The sequence below is a fragment of the Carassius carassius genome, chromosome 35, assembly GCF_963082965.1.
Source record: "Carassius carassius chromosome 35, fCarCar2.1, whole genome shotgun sequence".
Classification (NCBI taxonomy): domain Eukaryota; kingdom Metazoa; phylum Chordata; class Actinopteri; order Cypriniformes; family Cyprinidae; genus Carassius; species Carassius carassius.
Window position 1 is genome coordinate 2,952,782 of NC_081789.1, and position 24,477 is coordinate 2,977,258.

The following is a 24,477-nucleotide window of genomic DNA, read 5'->3' on the forward strand; positions in this document are numbered from 1 at the left end:
AATGTTAAGAAAATAAATAGGTCTATTTTCATTTTTATGTTGACTTAAAAAAAAAAACTGATGGCAATTTTACTGGCAATAACATCAACATCTTGGTCGTTATGGTGATTTGTTTAACCAATAGCATGGGGCTATATATCTGGCCAACCAAGGGCAGATGTTTTCAAAACATTGCTTTTTTGTTTGTTTTTGTTTTAGCAACCCAACCAGTTTGACACAGCTCAACCAATGGTGTGTGTCTGGACCTGTCTGTCCAACCAATATAATTTGGGAAACATTTTATAAGCCATCATTTTAAAAAATGAAAAAATGCATAGAAGTCACACACTTCACCTTTAATGACGCCAATTAATTTATTGTAGATGAATTAAAAAGTTTGGGCCATGTACTTCCAAGTACAGTATAGGCTGAAATACTAAGTATAGGCCACATGGGAGAATGGAGCAGAATAAGCATGACGAATGCAATGGTTACGCAGATTGTGCGGGAGTGTTTTGGCTTTTGTTTCCCATCTTCGCACTTCAACAACAGAGACGCAAGGGCAATCGGCGTTAGCCTATCTGACCTCATGTCTTGGAGATTTTCCCTGTGGTCTCCAATGAAACTCACAAAGGGAGGCAGAGTCGATTCGGGTTTCAGATAGCACACGGCCCAGACAGCCTGACCTACAGCCTCTCTCCCACCCCAAATCCTGGAAGAGATGGAAAGCAAGAGAAACACAGTGTGTGATAGAATGTTTTGAATCCTGGAGACGCTCACATCTGGAGAAAGATTTACTCATTCAGTCCATCGCTGTCTCTAGGGTTGAAAATACATTATCCCTGCTCCTTCCTCTCCCTGTTCTCCATTCACGTTTTAATAGGACGTTGTCTCCCTGCCGTGATGGTGAGGAATCGCGTAACCCCCGTGTCACCAGACTCTCATCCCTCTGTCTGTTATGTGGCCCCTGATGAGAAGACAGAGGTGGAGGATTTCAATCCATCACCTACTGGCGGCCCAAATCATCCAGACTGTCCCGCCGCGAGACATTTAGACATGACCAGCTAAAGTTAGAAATGTTTCCTTAGACAGTACTTGCAAAATGTAATTGCTACAATAGGACTGCTTGGAATTGTTTACTTGTAATGTTTGGAGAATTGTCATTGTTGTATATTCAACAAGTCGGCAAGTTCTAAGTGTTTACTGTCATGTGATATGGAGTATACACCAGGTCACTGCAAGTCTGTTGCTTGCTGAAGTGCTGTACTAAAGCAGTAAAAGCTCTCCTGTCTCAGGTATGAGGCAGAGACTGCAATGGCTCATTTTAACAACCCTAATAAAAAGCTAGTCTGCACACAAACATTCAGTGCCTGAAGGAAGAAAAGTTGTCTTGCTCTATCTGTTCTCCATTCCCTATGTGAATAACTAGCTCAAATTTAAACTGTAAAGCATTTCAGAAAATCACAAACTGAAAAAAAGAACCCCCACTGTCATTAAAACAACTGATCATTTTGGCCTCCTCAGACCACAAAAACATAACGTCAGATTTCGCAAGCATCATATAAGAAATCGGTGCGGTCATGATTTGATGGTATTACACAGCAGTGACTTCTAGATTTCCTCTTCTCTGCCGTCACAACGCAAGCCATGATTATTATGATTCAACTGTTTAATTCTCTTTTCCAGTCTAGTCCACAAGTCTCAGTCAATAAAACAACAATCATATTAGAATCATCCAGTCTAGAGAGTTTTCCAGCAGTTAAGATTTTAAAGGTTCTGACATTTCTAAAAATGAAGAGTAGAATATCTTTTTAACTTAAAACCAAGGCAAACAGTAAACCACAGAAAAGATGTTGCATATAGAAAAACTAACAGTATATTAATTATTTGGATGGTATCAACAGTATAATGACTTCAAGGATTCTTTGGACCAGATTTCAATTACTTATTACTTGAGAATTCACCAAAAAATTAATTGAGAGACTGTAATACTCAAAATAATACTCAAACATTCGATATCAAATTATGTGAATCAATACTCAGCCCTGTACTCCATGGGGTGGGGGGTGGGGGTAAATATCTTGATTCTCTGCAATGAGCAAGTTTGACCACAAGAGGGACTCCTTACAGTGATATGTCACATGTTAAAGTGATGCAAATTTGATACAGAGAAAATACCTTAACCTATTATCCAAATCAAGTTATTAAACATACATACAAATACAGCATATAACTCAATAACAACTATGTTAATGATATTTACTAAAATATTGGTCTGAAATGATATCATTTAATAACTAGGATAAAGACAGAAAAAACAACTAGAGACAAATAGACCCATTGATTCATTATTATCAAAGGCTGACTCTCTTAAGGCATACTTGAGACACTGACTTCAGTCAGCATCACTAATGAAGGGGGGAATCCTGAATCAGAACCTTGAGTAATCCAGAATTAGTACATCAGCATGTCTTATATGGTAAAAACGTCTACGTAACCCACTGCACATCATGACTCGCCTGACTGCAGGATCCCTCATGCATGTTTTGGTTGATATGCAGACGAACGACCCACGCATGCCCTCGACGCAGCCTTTGATGATGTCACATACCCAGCTGTCTGAATCCCAGACATCTGTCCTCTGCCAATTAAACAGGAAGTTAGCCTCCCGGGCACTTCCTGGTGAATCTGCGCACAACATGTGTTGCATGTTGCAGCAGTAAAAAGAAGCGTGGAATACTTAACACGCACTGCTTTAAAGTAACGTCAAGACGTTCTTTCTTTAAGGGAACTGTTTAAATGGGAAGAAAACTGAAGTTCTCTGAAAATTACCACTGGTAACCTCCGGTTGACCATAATACATTTATGAGGAACTGCTGTGCCACCACAAAACACTCAAATACTATTATAATATTTCTGTTTGACGATTTGCCAGACTTGAATTTTGTCTATTAAAATGAGAATTTGTAATACAGAAGTGTCCTGCATTTAAAAGCAGCAAGACTGTTGAAAATTTAAAAATGAATGAACTTTAGAAAAATAAATGAAAAGGAAATGTAAAGAGAGGGAGGGAGCAAGGAAGAGGGGAGGGGCCAAGGGAAGTATAATTACTCTGTAAGAGAGAGAAGCATAAATAGAGAGACGGGAGCTAGAGCCAGTGAGAGAGTCCAGCCCACTTCTACAAAACCATTCAACTCCTGCACAGTGAGCAGTCCCAGACCTCTTACGAGCACACTGCTTCCCTGGGGCACATCCAGAAGCCGACTGCCCATCCTATACAAACTTCCCAAGGACCTGGAGAAGGAGAAAGCCACTGATAGAACTGATTCCAACCAGCATCTCTTCTCACAACTTACCTGGAAGGATTACATTTTTCCTCACTTTTTTTCCCCCTCTAGTAGTTTAGCTCTTACTTTTTTGCTCCTCTCAAATTTTGCTAAGATTGACCTCATCCACAGGCAGACAGACTTAACTGCAAGCTCTCGGCGGCAGGACAGTTCTTGTTTTACTTTGAAAGGAACTTTAAAGTAAGTTGTTCATTTTGCAACCCAGTGCAAACACCCTCCAGCTCTCTTCAGCAACTGACACTTTTCATTAAGGATGTCCCCTCTCCCTGTTCTGAGCGGGATCTTCCTGCTGCTCATCCAGACCTGCTCCCTCAGTGCCATGGTCACCAAAGGAAGCCTGGCAATGTCTGAACAGGCAGCCACAGACTGTCCCTCCTGTGCCCTGGCGCGGCTTCGAAAAGGTGAGGGTGAGGACAAGGGAGCCCAGCAAGACGTGGTCGAGGCGGTGAAGAGACACATACTTAACATGCTGCACCTGCAAGAGCGCCCTAACATCACGCACCCAGTGCCCCGAGCTGCGCTCCTCAATGCCATTCGCAAGGTACACGTGGGAAGGGTGGCCAAGGATGGCAGTGTCCTGATTGAGGATGAGGCCAGCAGCCGTCAGGACACTGAACAGGCAGAACAGATGGAGATCATCACATTTGCTGAAGCCGGTGAGTCCAAATTTCTAACAAATGTCTAAAGAATGATCTTAGTCCTTAAATATTTTAAAGTAAATCATTTAGTCTTCCCTTGAGGGATGAAACCGGAGAAGTGGGTTTTTAAAACTGTTCAATTTAAGTCTGAGGAGTTCAGTGAAACCTGTTGCCACCGCACAAACTCAATGCAGTTAGAAAAAAGCTGCGGCAATTCTCTCCTCCTCTCTCGAGGTTCCTGCAAACCTCCTGCTGGTTTAGAGAATCAGTAATTATCTGCTAGGGCCCCCCAGGCTTCTAGCCATAAGCTCTGCACAGGAGCACTTCCAAGGGGACTGACAGACTCCTATGTAGCTTCCCCATGTCACTGAAGAGGGCTGAGAGACATCATAATGCATAGGAATAAAAAAAGGACTTCTCCGTATTATAGGAGGGAAAAGAAGACTGTTCAGTTACTGCCTTTGTGTCAGGTTTCAAAGGCAGTTTGAAAAAGCATTGTCGGCAGCAGTGAGAACTGTTCAAAGGTGCTGTCAAGCCCATGATGTGAGGAGAGATTGGGTTCTTCTCTGAGTCATGCAGCACAAATGGGTCATGAGTGACAGAGCGGCGGTGTGCTGCAGGAGTTCTCAACAGATGTGTCAGACCTAAAAAGCAGCAAACAGAGCAATTGGATTGCTTGTCTTAAAGATGAATGTTTCATGATTTTAGGGAGCTGAGACTGTAACGCAGCAGCCTTGTGGAGAGAATGAATATTTAGAATGTCATTATAAGTATAAAAATGAATTATGCATTTTTTATGAAATAATAAGTGTACAAGAGACATGACATAAAGAAGAGCAAGAAATAAAACCTTTAAGACAAGATATCACAAGAAATAACCGACTCACTGGAACGAATAAATTTTTACAATAATATGCAGGGTTTTTTTTTTCTTTCAATAGTCATTCATGTCTATTATAAAAGTGTTTGCAAAATCATTTTATACAGACTGCATTCACAGAGCAAATAAAGTGAAAATTTGCATTCACTGCAGAAATTTCCATGACGTTTTTAAGACCTTCCACATCTGGAAATTTTAAAAGGCACTGATTTTCCAGGTTTTTCATGACCGTGAGAACCCTGTTTCTGAGAACCATTCCCTGATAATGTTTTGGTGCCAGACAACAGCTTGTCACATTACAAAAGAAATTCAACTCATGCTTAAGTGATGACAAAAAACCTAGTTGAGAGACAGAAGGAAAACTGTTAATAATCAAATCTATATCAAACTTTTATCACATGGATTGTTAGTGAAAGTATATATCCCCTCAACCTCATACACATCTATTGGTTCTCAATGGGTATTTGATTATGAGTGGGGGGTTATGGACATAAATCAGGATTATGAGCTCTCATTCAACTGCTCACATTGCAAAATGTCAAATTATGACCAGTACTGGCACAAACCAAGCACATGGTACATCATAGCTCAATTTCTGTGGACAGCAATCAGACTTTCCACCACTCCATCACTCATCTTTGACATTTCAAACACACCAGAAGAACTAAAGATACCCACATAAATAATATAATACTTAACTCATACTTCTCATCATTAAACCGAATTAGACTAAATAGAAGGCTGTAAATAGTACAAAAATAAGTCGTTATTGATATAATAAGCAGTGGGTGGAGTGTTAGCATTATTGAAATTATAGTTTGAGACTGCAATACTTTCTGTCAAGATTATTTTTTAACACGATTCATAATCAAATCTGACCAAACCAAAATACATACGTCTTCTCCCCTTATGTCCACTTATGGGCTTTTGTTAATAATGAAAAGCGTGCAAAAGCATCCATCACCTCCTTCCGCCAAGCCTTTGCAATGTTGTCGCACAGAAACTCGCGATAACTGTTTCTTACTCGAGCTCGTGCCTCATGGGAATACCAGCTCGAATTCCATTTTGCGTCTGGCGCGAAATGCTGGGTTCAGATGCCTCTGAGCTGTTTCCAAAAGTATTCAAAATAGAGCTGTTCTTCAAATCCACCACAAGGGGAAATGCAATAAAGCTTGATTGCAGAACCTCGCAAATAAGAATTAGTAGTGATATATATATATATATATATATATATATATATATATATATATATATATATATATATATAAAAATTTGTGCTCTTTTGTTTTTAATAAAAATACACTAGAACTGTCCATACATTAAATTATACATTATGATTCATCTCAAAATGTGCTGCAGAAGTTCCTAGTGAATTTATTACTGTACCTAGTTGGGCCAATTCGAATGTTGCTGTTCAAGCATCATTTAAACTGCAACGTGGCACCAGGTGATATTTTTTGGCTTTGGCATCACAAGCAGAGACAGAAGTGTAATTAGATTAATTTTCTAAATACTGTAATGCATAGTTGTGCATGGCAATTATTTCATACTGGTTTGATTTTTAAGACACATGTTGCTGCACAGCATCACTGTAATGCTGCGTTAAGTGGGTTGTTTAGACATCTGTAATTATGTGTATGATGTAAGTCTCAGACTTCTGCATACACTATCTGTCTGGAATCTTGTCCAAGAATATGTTCTCATAATTGTCACTCATACAGGTAGATATACACATATCGTATAAAGCTATGCAATATAAGTGTATATATATATATTTTTTTTTTTTTCAATAATTCAGAAGGTTTATTAAAATTAAAGCTATTTAATTGTAATGTATAATTTCATAATGTATAATTTAATGTATGGACATTTCTAGTGTATTTTGGGAAGTCGTGGCCTAGTGGTTAGAGAGTTTGACTCCTAATCCTAGGGTTGTAGGTTTGAATCTTGGGCCGGCAATACCACGATTGAGGTGCCCTTGAGCAAGGCACTGAACCCCTAATTGCCCCCTGGGCGCTGCAGCATAAATGGCTGCCCGGGGGTGTGTTCACAGTGTGTGTGTGTGTGTGTTCACTGCTCTGTGTGTGTGCACTTTGGATGGGTTAAATGCAGAGCATGAATTCTGAGTATGGGTCACCATACTTGGCTGAAAGTCACGTCACTTTGTACTTTATAGATCTCACTTTCTTTGCATGTCAGTTGTCCTTTTAAATGATGTGCTGAATAGGTTCCGAAATTACATCAATGAAGATACATGTATCAATTGGCAGATACAAGGACCGCAGAACCTGAGGCATACTGCATTTATTGAAGGACATACTTGTTTAAATCATTATCTCTAACATGCAGCATTCTGGCTGATTGGGCGCTACATGGTAAGACTGATTACTCTCAGTTTAAATGTGTAGCCTGAAGGCATGAGCAATCAGAGCTTGTGTATGTTAGCATGACTGCAAATAATGAATGACTTTATTCTGCAGACTTTCAGGCCGTTTCAAAGGGTACGGAATAACAGCATTGTAACTAATAAAAACACTTACAAGTTTTTTTTCAATGCAACCATATCTAAAGAATTTGGTCTTTCCTTGACATTTCACTATTACTACTAAACCTTCAGAGTGCACCAGAGGTCATTCATAAAATGTGGCCAAACCTTCTGCAAAAGTTTATTTTTTTTTCCATTAAAAGTTTCAAAATGGATATCTTTTGCATCCAAACCAATGATAATGATTTTAAAAATGCAGAGACTAAATAAATAGTATGTACCATGTTCACTATTCTTTGTCATTGAATTTCACTGAAGCCATGCGCTGAATCTTCAAACAGAAGGCACGTTGATGATATCACTGTGGATGCTGTGAGTGTGTGTGGGCGTTCAGTGTTTGGCCTTTCTGATGACATTCAGGCGTTCAGGTTGCATATGCAAAGCTTGACATGTTCTGAAACAATGACTCAATATTTACTTTGTTTCCTCGTTTTGATCTCCTCCTACTTGCAAAGCAATTTATCACAGGGAAAGCCCTATAATCACTCCCTCCAGTAATGTTTACAGCGAAGATAAGAAGATGTCCCAATTGTTCATATGCAAGCAGTTATTTTTGCTAGATCAAACACTGATTTCTTTGCAGAAAAGATAATCTGACTTGCTTCAAGATCGTCTAAAAAAATATGAAGAATTACTATTTAAAGGCAATAGAAATAAAATAGTAAGTGTCTTATTTTGGGGCTACACTGCCAGCTTGCAAAACCTTACATATGACAAAGCCACAAAGTATCGCCTTTAAACACAATCCAGATTTGAGGACCACATTAGAAAGCCTCCTTGTTAGCCGAGGATCCTTTAGCATTAGTGTGGTCAAATAGGTTTCTCAGGTAGCAGGATACTTTTCTGCTTGCGACATTTTGTAATGCAACTTAAAGCTTTCTTGACTCCAAGGTAAAGTACTGTAGTGAAGAAAGGATGCTGCAGCACCATGCCAACTATACTCATTTATTACTTTGACAGCTGATGCATCATCCAAACCTGTTCGTGAGAGTGGGCTATTACTTGCAGATGTGGGCTTGGTAGAAAATTAGCGAGCATCTCAAACCTACATCCAACCTTGAATCCTGAAAAATCAACCAAATAAATATGAATTGCAACTATCCATTTAGATTGTCCCTCGTGTTTTGTTAAACCGCAGTCATGAAAGTGCCCGTCCTTCAGTTATGTAACATAGCCTTGTTCTGTGGATTTCTACCAAAGGTTAGTAGGGGGAGGCTGCAGTAACTCTCCTCGTTACCCTCATGGTTCCCTGGGAGCTGCGCTGGCCTGCAGGGGCTGTCTGAAGCTGGTGATTCTTTGCTGCTGGATTGGGTGCCTGACTTTGATGGGAGCAGGCCTGCTGTTGGTGCCTGAATCGCCTGTGGGTGATGAGGACCAGATAAAGAGGGAACAAGGCCGTTTGGGGAAAAACATTACAAGCATGCTTGGCCTTTACGGCACAAGGTGTGGTATCGTGAAGTGGCTCGCCGGTGTTAGTGACACTTGCCGGAGAATGTATACAAGACTCTACAGTGTTATGGTTGGGAAATAAGGTTTAATTGCTCTTTTTGTTTGTTTGCTTCTCATGCTGGGATGTAGGAAAGGCCATGAATGCCGTTGTAGCAACATGCTGTGCACTGAAAGGAATTCTAGTGGTTTTCTGGTCTGTTCAGCGACATTATAATGTCAGAGGATGTTTTATGATCGCAGTGTTATATATTTTCTATTGGAGTACCTCAGCTGCATTTTTATTGGGTTTAGTATCTCATTTGGATCTGCTTTATAATGTATTAGAGTAGCAAGCGATCGTTATCCAGATGATAACTGATTATTGTTTGAAATATAATAATATCATGTGATACTATGGTTCACAGTAAGCTTTAGCGCCAGAGTTTAGTCTGTGAAATCCATCCTCACTGCTGGCGGGACTGTGCTTGAAATATGTTGCATAACAGGCGAGGAACTCATATCATTCACTCCCACACACCATTAAAAGAGTCACATTTCCACCTTCAGACTTTTATTTCTAATTTAATATCTTGTTGGGTCAAAAAAGAAAATCGGTCAAGAATCTTTAATACCAGAAGGTATCCAGAAAGTGTTCTCATGTTAGCACCTAGCGTCCTTCCCTTCTGATCTTTTATGCAAGTATTAGCCATTGCTTAGTTGTCCGCAAATCCTAGGAAATATACATCAATGAATGAATGCCTCACTCCACCTGATCCATTAAGCATCTGTTAGCACTTTGCTATTTGAACTAGCATATGTGAGCTGCATGGAAAACCTGTTTCCTTTAATCAGAATTGTCAACAAATTAGTTATAAATAGTGCATTCTATAAAAGTTAACTAGGAAGAGTACAAACAAACTCCAACTCCAAAGAGGCGTGTTTCAACAACCTTACAGGTTGAATACTTCTTTACTGTGAAGGCATTCTTTGAGCTTCAAGCACTGGGGCATTGCAAGCCATACAATATGACAGGAGGCCAACAAGGAGATGAAAGAGGCTGATTCCCCCTAAGGTAAACCAGATAGAAAAGGGGATTATAGAACACATAAAGTAAAGCCATGTTTAAAGAGGAGTGGACATCCCCCACCCCCCACCACCCCATAAACACACTTAAGTTCCCAGGTGATTCTATACTACAGCCACCCGCCCCTTTTGAAGACATGGAAAAGGGGAGGGGAGGAATGTGTAAATGTTATTCTCCATCTTTGTGTGCAAGACAGCTGTGCAAACTGTGCCCTTGCGGTTAAATTGGCATTTATTGTTGAGGGATTACCGCATGGCCCTTTAGTCCTTCTCTTCAAATTTTAGAATTTCTCTTTGCTGTCCAGCAAATATATTCAGAAGCTTGCAGAGTTGCAAAGATCCGTTGGTGATCTTTCTTCTTTGGCCCTGGGCCTCTGCTCTGGAGTGGCAGTTGAAGGGTTTACCCAGCAAAGTAAACCCTAACGATACTCAATTCTTTCACTGGGTGTAGATTAAAAGGGAAACAATATGTAAACCACTACAGGAAAAAAAGCCCATTATTTCTAGACCGCATTTGTGCAGCTCCCTTGTGTTTGGACGGATGGGTTTGGGCCAGGGAGCCTTAAATATGCTCTTGCACACATACACACTTGTTGCTTGATGCCATTGTTATTACGGCGTAACCCTGTAAATATGTTGTGGTACATAGGTGGCCAGTTTAGCAAGAACTCAGCTACAGTATAAGTGAGCAACAGTCAATGAGAACAGCCAAAAATAATGTCCCATCAAGGGTTTAGTGGCTTAAAAACCGGTTGAGTCAGTAAATGGAGAGGATTTGTTTAGAAGTACCCAAATGATCCGTGAACTGAGATTTTCCAGAGGCCTTGCCTCTGTCTATAACACTGTGGGAAGTAAAGCCAAAGGGAACAGTCTTTTACAGTCCAGTGAGACAGCAAGCCACATGCCACATCACTGCTTCCAGCTGCACGCTGTATGTTGTCATGGCCATTATGTGTTACTAGGCTAGCTGGCTCTTAATTGCTCTTTTAACTACCAGGAGAGGTGATGAAGTTGGTTTTATACCCTCAATTATTTCAATTCCAAGGTGGTGCAGGAAGAACCAACCGGAAGGGATTGTTTGCTTGCCAGTGTGCGTGTAGGAATAGCTGATTCACTGATTTGACGTGCAGGAAAAGGATGCATGACTGCATACATCACGAAACAGAAGAAGATTGTTTTGCAGAAACCTTGAAAAACTGGTCACTGCTGGCACAAAGCTAAAGTGTTCCATCGATGCCACCGCTCCCAGCGTCAGCTAAGATGCGGCGGGCACACCATCTTCAAAGTCAAAGCCTCAGGCTAAAGTGTAATACGAGTACGATAACAAAAGATCAGCTCATTTGACTAATCTCTGATGTTTCCTTCTCTTCCTGTCTCTCAGGTCAAGCTCCAGGGTTTGTCAACTTTCTCATCTCCAAGGAAAGTAGTGAGATGTCTCTAGTGGAGCAAGCCAACATCTGGCTCTTTCTTCGACTGCCAAAAGGCAACCGCACCCGAGCTAACGTCACCATCCGGCTGCTCCTGCAGCAAAGTACGGGAGAGAAGGTTCTGGCGGAGAAATCCGTGGACACGCGGCGAAGTGGCTGGCATACATTTCCCGTTTCGGCCAGCGTGCAGGCATTGTTGCAGCGTGGGGGAAGCATGCTGAGTCTGCGTGTCTCCTGCCCATTGTGCAGCGATGCTCGAGCTACACCGGTGCTTGTGAATCCAGGAGGCGGCGAGCGTGAGCAATCCCACCGGCCATTCCTCATGGCTGTGGTGCGACAGATGGACGATCTGTCCCAAAGGAGACGTCGCAAAAGAGGCCTGGAGTGCGACGGCAAGGTACGCGTCTGCTGCAAGCGCCAATTTTACGTAAACTTCAAAGACATCGGCTGGAATGACTGGATCATAGCTCCCTCTGGGTATCACGCCAATTACTGCGAGGGCGACTGTCCCAGCCATGTGGCCAGCATCACCGGAAACTCGCTGTCCTTCCACTCCACGGTCATCAACCACTACCGCATGCGAGGGTACAGTCCCTTCACCAACATCAAGTCCTGTTGTGTGCCGACTCGCCTGCGAGCCATGTCCATGCTCTACTACAATGAGGAGCAGAAAATCGTCAAAAAGGACATCCAGAACATGATTGTAGAAGAATGCGGATGCTCATAATTCCGCTATGGTAAGAGGAAGGGTAGGAAGGGAGAGACAAGGTTAGTTGGTAGGGGCAACAACTGCAGCCCCAAAACGAATGAAAAAGAAGAGATGTAGAGAGAGGAGAGGAGAGCTCCTCTATCTTTATCTCACTGCCTCAAGACAAACTCTCATGTAGACAGGCCTCTCTTTCTCTCGACCACTTGTCCGTGGTCATCTTAGAATCCAATGGGTATCTGTAACTCAGAGTACTCTCTGTGGCACTTTCAAAAGAGAAAAGAAATATAATATATTTTTGTTACAAAGCAAACGGAGCAAGGTCAGAGAATATTTATGTGGCCTACTTTGCAGCGCAGACATGCACTGCAGGAAGAGAGATGACGTAGATGAGGTGCCTGAAAAAGAAAATCTCAAAGCTATGCAACTTGTCAAGTATTATGATATATTTTTCATCGAGGTGTTGTTTTGTTTCTTAACTATTTACTTTTACAAACTAAAAAAAAAGAAGTTAACATTTGTTGACTTTTTATACCTTGTACGTATGTTTTACGTATATGTTTGATGTGTGTGTCCGTGAACAAAAGTGTGTGTATGTAAAGTGTGCCAACGGGATTATTAGTGTACGTTTGTGTGCATGTCTGTTCGTGTGTGTTGTTGAGAGATACTTGAAAGAAGTTTGACCGGCTGCTGGAACCAAACATTTCTCTACAGTATTATTCTAATTATTCTGTTAATAATGTTATTTTGTTTTGATTTCTGTAAATTTTTTGTTATCTTAAAAAAATGAGACGTTAAAACGTTTACAGTTTTGCACTATATCAACATTTTGATCAGCTTAGCCACATGTACAAATATGTTTATAGAGAAAGACTAGCAGCACTTCAGAACAGACGTACCTACATAGCATGAGTCTAACAAATGATATTGTTAAAAATAAACAGAGGTTTGAGGGGAAGGCAGAGATGACTAGCACTATATCAGCGGACCATGTACACACATGCATTTTACAAAATAGACTTTTGGTTTTTTACTCAACACCAAAGAATTTAGGTTAGCGTTGCCTAACATATTAGGCTGTCTCCGAACAGTTATTCAGAAGATACCAATATGTCTTTCAGAAGGTTGCTTTGTTCTCCCTACAAAGATGTCCATGTTAGCAAACTGAAAGACCTTTAAAACAGTTTCTCAACGTCCCACAGCGGCCCACTCCTTTGTGTGCTTTTGCACTGCTGCACAGTCCATGCGCGACTTGCCATCTAAATGGTTTAAACAGCACTTAAACCAACCTTTTAAAGTTTGTTTTTAATTATGAATTGTTACAAAAGTGAATGTGCAGCATTAATATTTAATGACTTGTGTAATTGGGAAATCAACAACTATTTAGGTATTTGCAATTTTTTTTCACCAAATGTTAAAAGGATCTGCAGTGTTCCAAAAAAAAAAAAAAACTTTTGTTTTGCAGATGTTCATATTTTCGCTTCCCAACATGAAATATTTTACCACTGTGCAATGTTGAAAAAATAAATAAATAAATGAAGCAATTTGGGAAAAGAAAAGAAAATATAAAAATAATTTTGTTACATTTTGGACTAAAACATTTAGCTATTTTCAGTGTGTTCCTGATGGGAATCCATACAAAATGTCATAAAAGAAAATCACTATTAAAATGGAAAAGAAAAATACAAATTCAGAAAAAGAATATCTTCTTATATATATATATATATATATATATATATATATATATATAAAGAAAGACATGTTGTATATGTTTTTGTTTGTTTGTTCGTTGTTATTAAAAAATAATTGACACTGAAATAAGTGGACTAAGAATAAAAAATATATTTTTTATTCTGTATATATGGAAATCAAGATACCAATATGTTGCATTGCTTTGTTGTACAAATCAAAAATGTGCTTGTGGCTATTTTTTTTATCTAATTTATTCTACAGTATTTTGTCCTTTGCTTCACCATTAAAGTTAAAATGTTGTACACTAAAACAGTGGTTCCCAAACTTTTCCATTCTACGACCCACCTAGACAAGTGTAATCTATTTCACGACCCACCAAAATATATATATATAAAAAAAATAAGAAAACGATTGACATTACTTTAAGCCTAATCTTAAAAGTTTGATGACAGAAATTAAGTATTTAATAAAAATAACAAATTTTCACTACTAATATTTCAGTTTTAATTTTTGTTTACAGACGTTAAAATATGTAGTGTTCATAAAAACGTGAAGCAGGCTCACTCTAGTGAACTGTAATCTGCGCTGCTGTGTTTTGTTGCAGAAAATACATTCATGATCTTCCGTTTGTGTCGGCGAGAACGGAGCACAATCCAACACTTATTTAGAAAAGCATGAGAAGCAAAGCAGAGCTATCTAACACAGTTTTGAGATTAAAATAATTGTGAAATTGGTAAAAAATTATAATAAACAGATGTGTCTCATTTTAAATAATAATAAAAAAAATATATTTATTTTTGTGATGGTTAAATAAATGTTCAGCAATATCTTCAAAAGACTTCTGAACTTTGGCAAATTTTTCTCTAAACAGAGATGATACATCAAGGAAATATTGCAAACTTTTGTACATTTTGTTATGTGGAAATGTTTAAATCTTGTAGTGTTACAATTAATCCTGCATTTGTGCCCTGCTTATGGAATTACATTTGTTTCAATAATAATGAACGAAACTTTATAAAACTGAACGTAACTTTTTCAGAAACTATCAAAAATATGCCATTACAAAAGAAGAAAAACACTATGAAAATGAAAAAAAATTAACTCAGTCGCACAAATTTAACAGGCTCTTCAAATATGCTTCATTCTTTGTTAATGTTTTTCAAAGATTCGTTTTCGCTAATCGTGGATTCTGAATTCATTGCTACAGATTTCGCTTACGTTTCGCAGTTTTTCGTTTGGTGTTTTGACACAAACATCTCATGGGGGTGGTGTTAACAGTGATCTACTCTGATTGGATAGTGAGCTTTTGATGGACAGGTGCTCTCTGACCGGGAAGTACAGACGCCACCCAGTGGCCTCTCTCGTCCTTCACTGTCGTCGCTCCTCTTTTGTATACTTCCTATCTCCTCCGGGGTTCTCGAGACCGGTGAGTGTTGCAGGTGTCGCTCATTTCCCAATCACTCCACGGCTCTCGGCCCCGCCCCACTCGTCACATTCGTGCAGCCCTAGACTGAACTGTGTGAGTGTGTGTGTGTGTTTTTATTGAAACGCAAATTTAGCTGCAGCCAAGTGACTTTGTGTGACCCACCTTGTTCCATTCTGTGACCCACAAGTGGGTCGCGACCCACAGTTTGAAAACCCCTGCACTAAAACATGAGAAATGTGTTGGTTGTGATTTCTTGCACAGAACACACATAAACACATTTCATTTCAAGACACGAAAAATATGGATACATATAAATAGTGCTAACAAAGCAAACGCCCTACAATATACAATCAGGGGACAGTTTATAGGACAAAATCAGAAGCATCCAAAAAAAAAAAAGCCACCTTAGAGAAGACTAGAGGAAAAAAGGAGGACCGTTTGCATGCTAAATTATGATTATCAGGAAAGAGAACCAGATGGTGTCTATATAAAGCATGTTGCATGCAGAGGTTTGAGTTAAATCACAGTGGTTTTGGAGAAGGTGGACCAGCCATCATGAACCATTACTGGTGTATGACACATTACCACAGCGTCCCTCCAAGACACATGCACACACACGTGCAAGAAAACATCAACAGCCTCGCAAACTCCAGACCCTTCAGAAGCATTTCACACACCTCCTCTGTCCTAAAATGAAAAAAAGATACTAGTTTAGATGGCATGAAGTAGTGTGTCGGAGTTCCTGGTTAAATCAGAGCTGTCTCAGGATAATGACAGAGAGGAGCAAACGGCTGGCAGTGATAATAATTCAGTAGTGAGCGATCAAAGAGCTGCAGCGACGGAATGCAGGAGCTCAGAGTCTGAGGCCAGCAAAACAGAGGATGCTCATTCATTTAAAATGCACTTTTTTATATATAGTGCAAGTGCTGAATGCTAAGGTAAGAATTGGGGTGTCATGCATTATTTGTTTTTTTTTTCTTTTGAGGTGGCATCAGTGACAGTCCTGGCAAATTTTCTGCCCAAGGCAAGACATGACTAAAAAAAATATATTTTAGTACTTTTTAAGTTTTAGATACAGCTTCGGAATACCATGAAAGACAACCTGGGTTCAACCCCCAACCTTTTTTTCTTTTTCTTTTAAATAAGCAAGTATAACAGCTGAACTTGACGGTCATCACTACATAGCAGCTTTGACATTTTGTTCCACAGAAAAAAAAGAAAAAAAAAAGTGACAGTAGTTTTAAATGACGAGAGGGCATAGATGGTGACAGAATTTCAAGTTTAAAGGACACGGTGGTAACACTTTCCATGAAGCCAAGCCCATATTTATAATACATTAAAAGGGTATTCTTGAGGCATTATAATGAATGTATAAAAAAACATGTTGTTTCATCCAGTGCCGCTGCTAGCCATTTTGGTGCCTTAAGCATAATTCCTTTATGATGCCCCCCACCCCGACCCCGAAAAAAAAAAAAACGTTCGCCCGCCCGAACAACTGGAACGGACCATCCGGCACGGGGGGCGGGGGACTTTCTAGACTAGACTAGAGCAATTATTAAATATCTTTCTTGTTCCCCCTTTTTTGTTACATATACATGGCTAAAATGTGGCTAATATTTCTATAGGCTAATGAAATAATACTGGCATTTAAAAAAAAAAAAATCATTAGGCTATTTTTGGTGCCCCCTCAGCACTTGGTGCCCTACGCACAGTGCGTGATGCGCGTGGTGGGAGCGGCGGCGCTGGTTTCATCTCATAAATAATCATAATTACAATTATAAAATTGTATAGTACTTACTAACTTTTAAGAGAATGACACAATGAGCACCATGTTAAATCCACTTCATTTATAATGAATTATATGTCTCATATCTTGATATTTTTCATTTAAGATCTGCACGGAATCTAACTACACCTTGGTTAGGAGTGGCTGAGTGTTATTTTGAGAAGCTCAGTTGTAATACTTTTTAAGTCATAGACTTAAGGTTGGTAGAGTAGGTTGACATACAGTACTTTGCAAAAGTCTTAGGCCACAAGTATTTTCACCAACACAAGTCAGTTATTTCTATCTTTTGCTGTAGTGTGTCAGTAGTAAATATCAGTTTACATTTCCAAACATTATGTTTTCCATTAATTCTAATATTCCAGTGAAATGTTTGCACGCACAAGGGGTCTGACAGCAGCCAGTGCTCCACACAGAGATCTGATCATCATCATCAGTCTGTTGGAGTAACATGAAGAAACAGAACAAACTGAGACAGACTCAATCCAGAAGAACTCTGGTAATGTGTCCAAGACACTTCAAGAAACCTGCAAAGCTACCTGAAAAACAATGCGCAAGTGCACCGAGGATAGTGCATAGTGTGGTCACACCAAATGTGGATTTAATTTAGTTAAGTACATAGAAGTTAATTAATAAAATATATTTATGGCATTATTTGTGACGCCATTCTCACTTACACAAGTCCCTAAAACTTTGCACAGTACTGTAGCTCTGCATGTTTCTTGAAGTGTCTTGGGGACATTGCCACAGTTCTTGAGCATGATTCGACTGAACAAGTTTAGACATGTGAATGTGATTTCTCTCAGTGTTAGACAAACATTTATTGTTGTTGTTGTCTTAACCTTCATGTTGTGTTCTGGTCATTTTGACCCAGAAAGGATTTTCTTTTTCCCAAAAATGTTATTGCTCTTCTTTCCTTCTTTTTTTGGGGGGTGGGGGGGGGGTGGTTCATTAATTTCATCATGTTCACATTTGTACGTGTGTGCTTGCTATCATAAAGGCCTCGGACTTGGGCATGCATGTATACACTCAAAGTGATGCTACGCCAAACACACACAAGTTCACGTACATCTCAGCACTATTACAGTCTTTATTTAACATGGAGATGAACTTCATCCTAAGAACAATCAGGCCTATGATCAAACTTGTCCTTGTTGAAAGAAAACAAGTTGACAAAAAGATAAATTCCAAAATTTTGGTGATAATATAGCATAACAAGAAATTTACAAGCATTTTTGACCAGATCACAAAAGGTGTTGTAGGGTTTTCAACATAGCACAAGTGAAACTGAAATTAAATGATCAGTTATACAATTTACAGTAAATGCAAATGCATTTTTTTATGTTTTCTCCCAACAGATAATTTTTTTTTTACCACAACACAATTAAGACAGATTATTAAAAATTTTCATTTTTAAGAAGTCTTTTTTTTAAAAAAAGGTCAAAACTCCTGTTATTATGTAGATTTTTGAGGGTGAACTCTTGTCATAAATTAATCTATTACTTTTCCTACATAATTTTTAACACAAAACATTGGTCAAATAAATATTTGGGAGTCTTAGACCTTTCCAACGATATATAGTTTGTCAAGATTAGATTAGATTTAATTGTAATATAGTGAAGTAAATGTAGGCGTCCTGTATACGGGACGGGGTAAATGTGCAGCAATACATGAAACTTAAACGTAAAATAAGCAAATATATAGAATAAAGAATTGCAGGAATTGTGAGGACTCACACTTGTCAGTATGCAACTAAAGAGAGGATGATCCACACAAGCATGCTTAGTGGGTTGCTGTTGTACACAAATGACTGGTGCGTTTTTGATTAGCTGAAGACAAAACAAAGCATCCAATAGACCTTTAAATAAGCATTTGACTTTGTGTCAAATGTAAAAGAAATAAGTGTAGTGGACGAAGGGCTTGAGAGAGAGGGAGAAACTAGTTGTGCAAGGTGTTGTCAAACCTAAGTCTAGATTAGGTTATCATCTGAGCTCTGCAAACAGAAACACTGATTCCTACACACATGGGGCTAATTGACTGTAATAGGAGAATGAGCCACTGACAAACATTTGTTAACACCCTTTTCAACACATTGAAATACTTCAATGCACACTTAGAGTATGCATGCACAGAAAAAAATGTTTTACATCTAAATTTCAGTGTCACTTTATATTTACATGAACTTACAGTGTACCTAAGTAAGAAAGTACTGGGTAATATAAAGTAACTACACGAGTTTAGATTAGGTTTAGAGGTATGTTTAGGGTTACCTAGTTATTACTGTAAGTACTATAATAAGTACATTTTATGTAAATTAGGAACAGGACAGTAAAATGAAATAACTTTGAGGAAGTATTCATATCTACAACACTCCATATATTCTGGTGGTAAACATATGCATTCTTATCCATGGGATGACAAAATTTAAAACAAGGTAGTGACTTTATCTCACAATTCTGAACTTTTGTCTCATAATTTTGAGGAAAAAGTCAGAATTACAAGTTAAGGTTATAACTCACAATTCAGAATTTTTTCATAGAATTGTGTTTTTATTGAAAAATTCTGTTTATATCTCGCAGTTGCAGAAATGTCAGAAACAAAGTCTGAATTGTGAGATAAAAAGCCATTTTTTAATAAAAAAATAAAATAAAATCTGTGGCAGAAACAAGCTTTCCAAGGTTTCCAGTTTGAACGTTTAACGTAACAAGGTTGTTATTTATTTATTTATTTATTTTTACTCAAAACAGCTTTATTGACTAATAAGCATACAAAACTGTAAATATCCATTTACAATTTATAATAAATCAGCTCTTATTCAAACTGCATTGAAATCAGAACACAGTGTAACACTATTGATCATCACTGTCCTGCAACCTCACAGAAAAGTCAAAGGTTAAAAGAAGATATGAAGGACATTTTGATATGGAGCAAAATATATTAGGAAAGGACAAGCCATGACCTTGATCAAACATGACTGAAAACACACTGTTCTTTTATTTCAGAGAGGAAAAACAAGGCCAAAATGCTTAAGTGAAGTCAACGTCTGGCTCAAATACCATTGTTTTTATCCATGTAAGTGAAAGCATATCACTGATATGAGAGCTTGAAATAATCTTCATGTCAATTCAAGATGACTCTTCAACTCTCTGTAAAAACAACACATGATTTTATTTTGAAAAGGAAGAGTTCATGGACATAAAAGTCTGAGAACACACTTGTTTTTTTTTCATTTCATTTTTCATTCATTGCTAAAAAAAAAATTAATTATATATATAGTTGTTAGCCTGTGCTCACAATATGACCTTCTATTCCCACACCCCACTATCTATCTATCTATCTATCTATCTATCTATCTATCTATCTATCTATCTATCTATCTATCTATCTATCTATCTATCTATCTATCTATCTATCTATCTATCTATCTATCTATCTATCTATCTATCTGTCTGTCTGTCTGTCTGTCTATCTATCTATCTATCTATCTATCTATCTGTCTGTCTGTCTGTCTGTCTGTCTGTCTGTCTATCTATCTATCTATCTATCATCAGTGTTGGGGAGTAACTAGTTACATGTAACGGCGTTACGTAATTTAATTACAAAATAAATGTAACAGTAATCAGTTACAGTTACTAAGAAAAAATGAGTAATTAAATTACAGTTACTTGTGAAAATTGTAACGATTACAAAGAGGATTACATTTGAATATTTACACACATCCACATACAGCTTATTTCTTTCCCAAATTGCACTAAGACATATGGCCCATAATCTCCGAGACGCGGAAAACACATTCGTAGAATCCAGTCATAAAAATGGAATTCAGCCTATAATGACGCAATATGCCACATTTTGGACGAATAAATCAAAAGTAGGTCAGTACACTTGAATCAAAACCCGATATGGACTGATGTCTGTGAATATTAAGCCGAAAAAGACTGAATATGAATCCTGCACGTTCTGCGTGTCTGTGGAAATCAGGCGCTGACTGGACATCAGGAGAACCGGGACTATTCCCGGTGGCCTGGCAGACGATTTGGCCTTCTACTTTAACATTGTTATTGTATAATTGCAGGCCGAATATACTAAAGCGATTATTTCCGAATCCGCCATTCGATAATTAAATCTCTAATAAATCATGAATCGGTTAGTCGTGACTGGCAATGGTTGGGCTCGCGCGCTCTCCGCGCCTCCGCCGAACGGTTTGGATCAGACTCCGAGTAATCAATGCGAGAGAGAGAGACCGGAGTGAACTGTGTAAGCGCACAGCTGGAGCAGAGAAGCGACACTTGTGTTCAGGGTTTCAGGTGCAGGTCAGTTTCATCTGTAAATATGCTAATGTAGTTTTGTCTTTGTTTACTTAGTCAAGCAGCAGCACACTGCTCGCAATCACTCAAAATACTGTATAAACGACGTCATTATTATCTTTTATAATGTTACAGTAGTAAGTTAGCAGACAAATCATCATATTTTATCATAGGTCTAGGGGGAGCTAGTGGATACAAAAACACATCCCTTAGGAAAATTAATATAGCCTATGGTATGGCACTAACCGTGGTTTAACTATGGAATTTGTAGTAAAAATAAATACAAGTGGTAATTCATTTGCCAAAAAAACAAAATTGCACTTATAAAACATGGTAAAAGTCAAATGAAAATCTTCAGTATTAAAGTCATGAGAGAGATGGATGGATAATGGAAGTGAAGGTGCAGTTCAGGAGAGAACTCTTAATTACGTTGCAAGTCCCCCAACCTAAGGATTCAAATCTTTTTCATGTCAGGTCCAAAAAAAAAATAGGGTTGTCCATGTTTCAGAATGGGTTGTGGGTTTATGAGTGTGAGATTTCCCAGCCTATTTTTTTCCCAGTCCGCCCCTCATGGAAATTAATCTCTAGAACAGTCACTTCATGAGCATTTTTTACTTATTTTGAGAAACTATCATCATATCATATACAAAGAGACAGCAGTGTTTCAAAAAGACACCAATGTTTCAGGAGTTTAGTACACAAAATAGGACACATGCTTATTAGATAACCGTATTTGAGTTGATGTATATGCTTTTATTTTTTTATTAACTATTTTTCCCCAAACCATTGTTAGATGCAGTTAGATGCCTGTAGTTATGCAAAGATTTGGTTTCAAAAACAGTATCTATAAACTATTTCTTTTGATTTTAAATCTGCTTTGAACTTCAGATCAATCTCTAAGTAAAAGGCAGTACTAAAGTCTGATTGTGTGGTGGATGTGTTCAAATGTGATCATCTTAATTTAAGTGATGAAGGATGGTGAAAGTCTGACAGTATTGAGCACTACTGTAAGGTTAAACCTGCATGGTGTAAAATGGTTGAAGATGATTAACAGTTGCAAATTAACATTCATTACAAATTTATAAAAGTAATCAAAATGTACTCAAAAGTAATTAGTTACATTACTTTATTAAAGTAATTAAAAAAGTTACACTACTATTACATTTTAAATTGGGTAACTTGTAATCTGTAACCTATTACATTTCCAAAGTAACCTTCCCAACACTGTCTATCATATAATACATTTGCTAAAACTGACAGTAAAATATAAGATAAAAAAAGAGTAAAACTGAACATTTTTTCAAAAAAAATTAAAAGCTAATAACTATTAAACACACACACAAACACACACACATTATACATATATGTTTATACACCGTATAATAAAAGACCAATCTTTTGTGTGTGTGTTCCACTATAGAAAGAAATTCATACATGTGTAAAATAACTTAAGGGTGAGTAAGATTATAGATTTTTCACCACTCACATTTTTCTCAACAATTTATAAAACTGTAGTCCAGTTGTTTTTGTAGCTTGCCTTTCAGCATGTGGCCTTTAATCAGCTCATAATGAAATAGTTGAATGCTAAAAGCTAGATTCCATGAAAAAGCTTATAATTTAGGAGGATAAATCATTTTTAAACACTCTCTGTGATACAGCATGCTCTTTCATTTTTCCTCATCCATTTCTGCCTTACAAACACAGGCCAGCTGGGTAATTTTCTCACATCCACGGCCACACAGCCTCAGCACACCGCTATCAGGTAGCTGGCACTGGCCCCGGATTGAGAAAAAGACTCAACAACAGAGGCACGTCAGCACCTGACCCTGGCCCAGTGTTACTTCTCCACACACAAGCATCATGGGAAATCAGAGAGAGGTCAGTATAGCTGGGAAATTATTGTCAAAACACTGGGAAAAGATCTGCTAATCCATGTCTCATTTTAGGATGTCTAAACGTTTTTACTAAGCAAATGATTTCAAATCGCTGGGAAAGTGAATAGTTTTTTATGGCACGGATCACTGGATTCCTCCGCTAATGTGATGTGTCGTTTTCAAGGCTGAGAAAGGCATTTATACAGTAGTCCCATTTTATATATGTGTGTGTTTATCTATGAAGAATTCATTCATGATTCTTTCTGAAGAGTTAGAAAATTATAGAAATTTCAGTTATCGGTTAACACCGATATCTGGACCGCAACCTCTCCAACATAAACCAAATACATTTTATGGCTGAGAGATGTCTGATTAAAATCTTAATCCTAAGTCTTTACTTTACATGTGCTTTATATGTTAGTGAACAAATCAAAGTGCACTTAAATATTAAAACATAACGAATTAAATGATACTTGAAAATCTACTTCATTTGACATGTAAATACACAAGTGGCCTTTTATTTCATTAATATTGTTATCTGCTGCACATATTATTGTAAAAGTATATATTATATATATATATATATATATATATATATATATATATATATATATATATATACTTTTACAATAATATTCATATACTGCATATACTTTTAAAATGCACTACACGTGCACATTCACATAACAGTTTCACAAGAAGATTTTTGGCAGCTTAAGCAATCTGAGGTAAAGAGTTTTGTGGAAAATCCACACTTGTGGAAAAAATTAAAGATTCTTCCAGTTTACATACATCATGTACAGCTATTTACTGCAGATAACTTTCTTACAAAATGATCAACCCTTAACCAGTCAATTTTTTTTTTTTTTTATGTGTGTGAAAAATCAGATATGTGTTATTACTAAAAGTGCCTTGGGAAATACAACCTGATTTTTTAGTAATCTGTGATGAGTTGTCGAGCATGTATGCACTAATTTTGCAGGTGTTGCAACGTCATCCTGAAGGCCAAAACCTGTCAACAGATTTGATATTTCCATTTACAGTGAGAAACCAATCAAAACAAGATTAAGATTCTAATAAGTTAAAAAATCCAAAGTGAAGCCTTTCATTACCCTAAAGGATGCGGATAGTGCTTCACTTCAGTGTCTGGGGTGCATATCATAATCCCTTCCATAAACTGAAGCCAACAGAAAAAAAAGGAATGTCTGGGAGAAGAATTCTCATTTTTATTTGGCTGCAAAGTGTCTTGAAAGTATATTTTTCATCTTGATTATGGTTTAGTGGAACGCAAAATAATTCTTTTTTTGCTGTTGTGATGTCAGTACCTTCTACACTCTACCACTCTACACATTTTGACTTCAT

General features: G+C 37.9%; 1 protein-coding gene across 1 annotated transcript; it reads left to right on the top strand.

Moving 5' to 3' along the window:
* The first annotated feature begins 3,130 nt into the window (after positions 1–3,130).
* Positions 3,131–13,605, top strand: inhbaa (inhibin subunit beta Aa). Its single transcript, XM_059524272.1, has 2 exons — positions 3,131–3,982; positions 11,282–13,605. Exons 1-2 carry the CDS (start codon positions 3,580–3,582, stop codon positions 12,052–12,054), a joined length of 1,176 nt encoding a protein of 391 aa, XP_059380255.1. The 5' UTR covers positions 3,131–3,579; the 3' UTR covers positions 12,055–13,605.
* Positions 13,606–24,477: the final 10,872 nt, after the last annotated feature.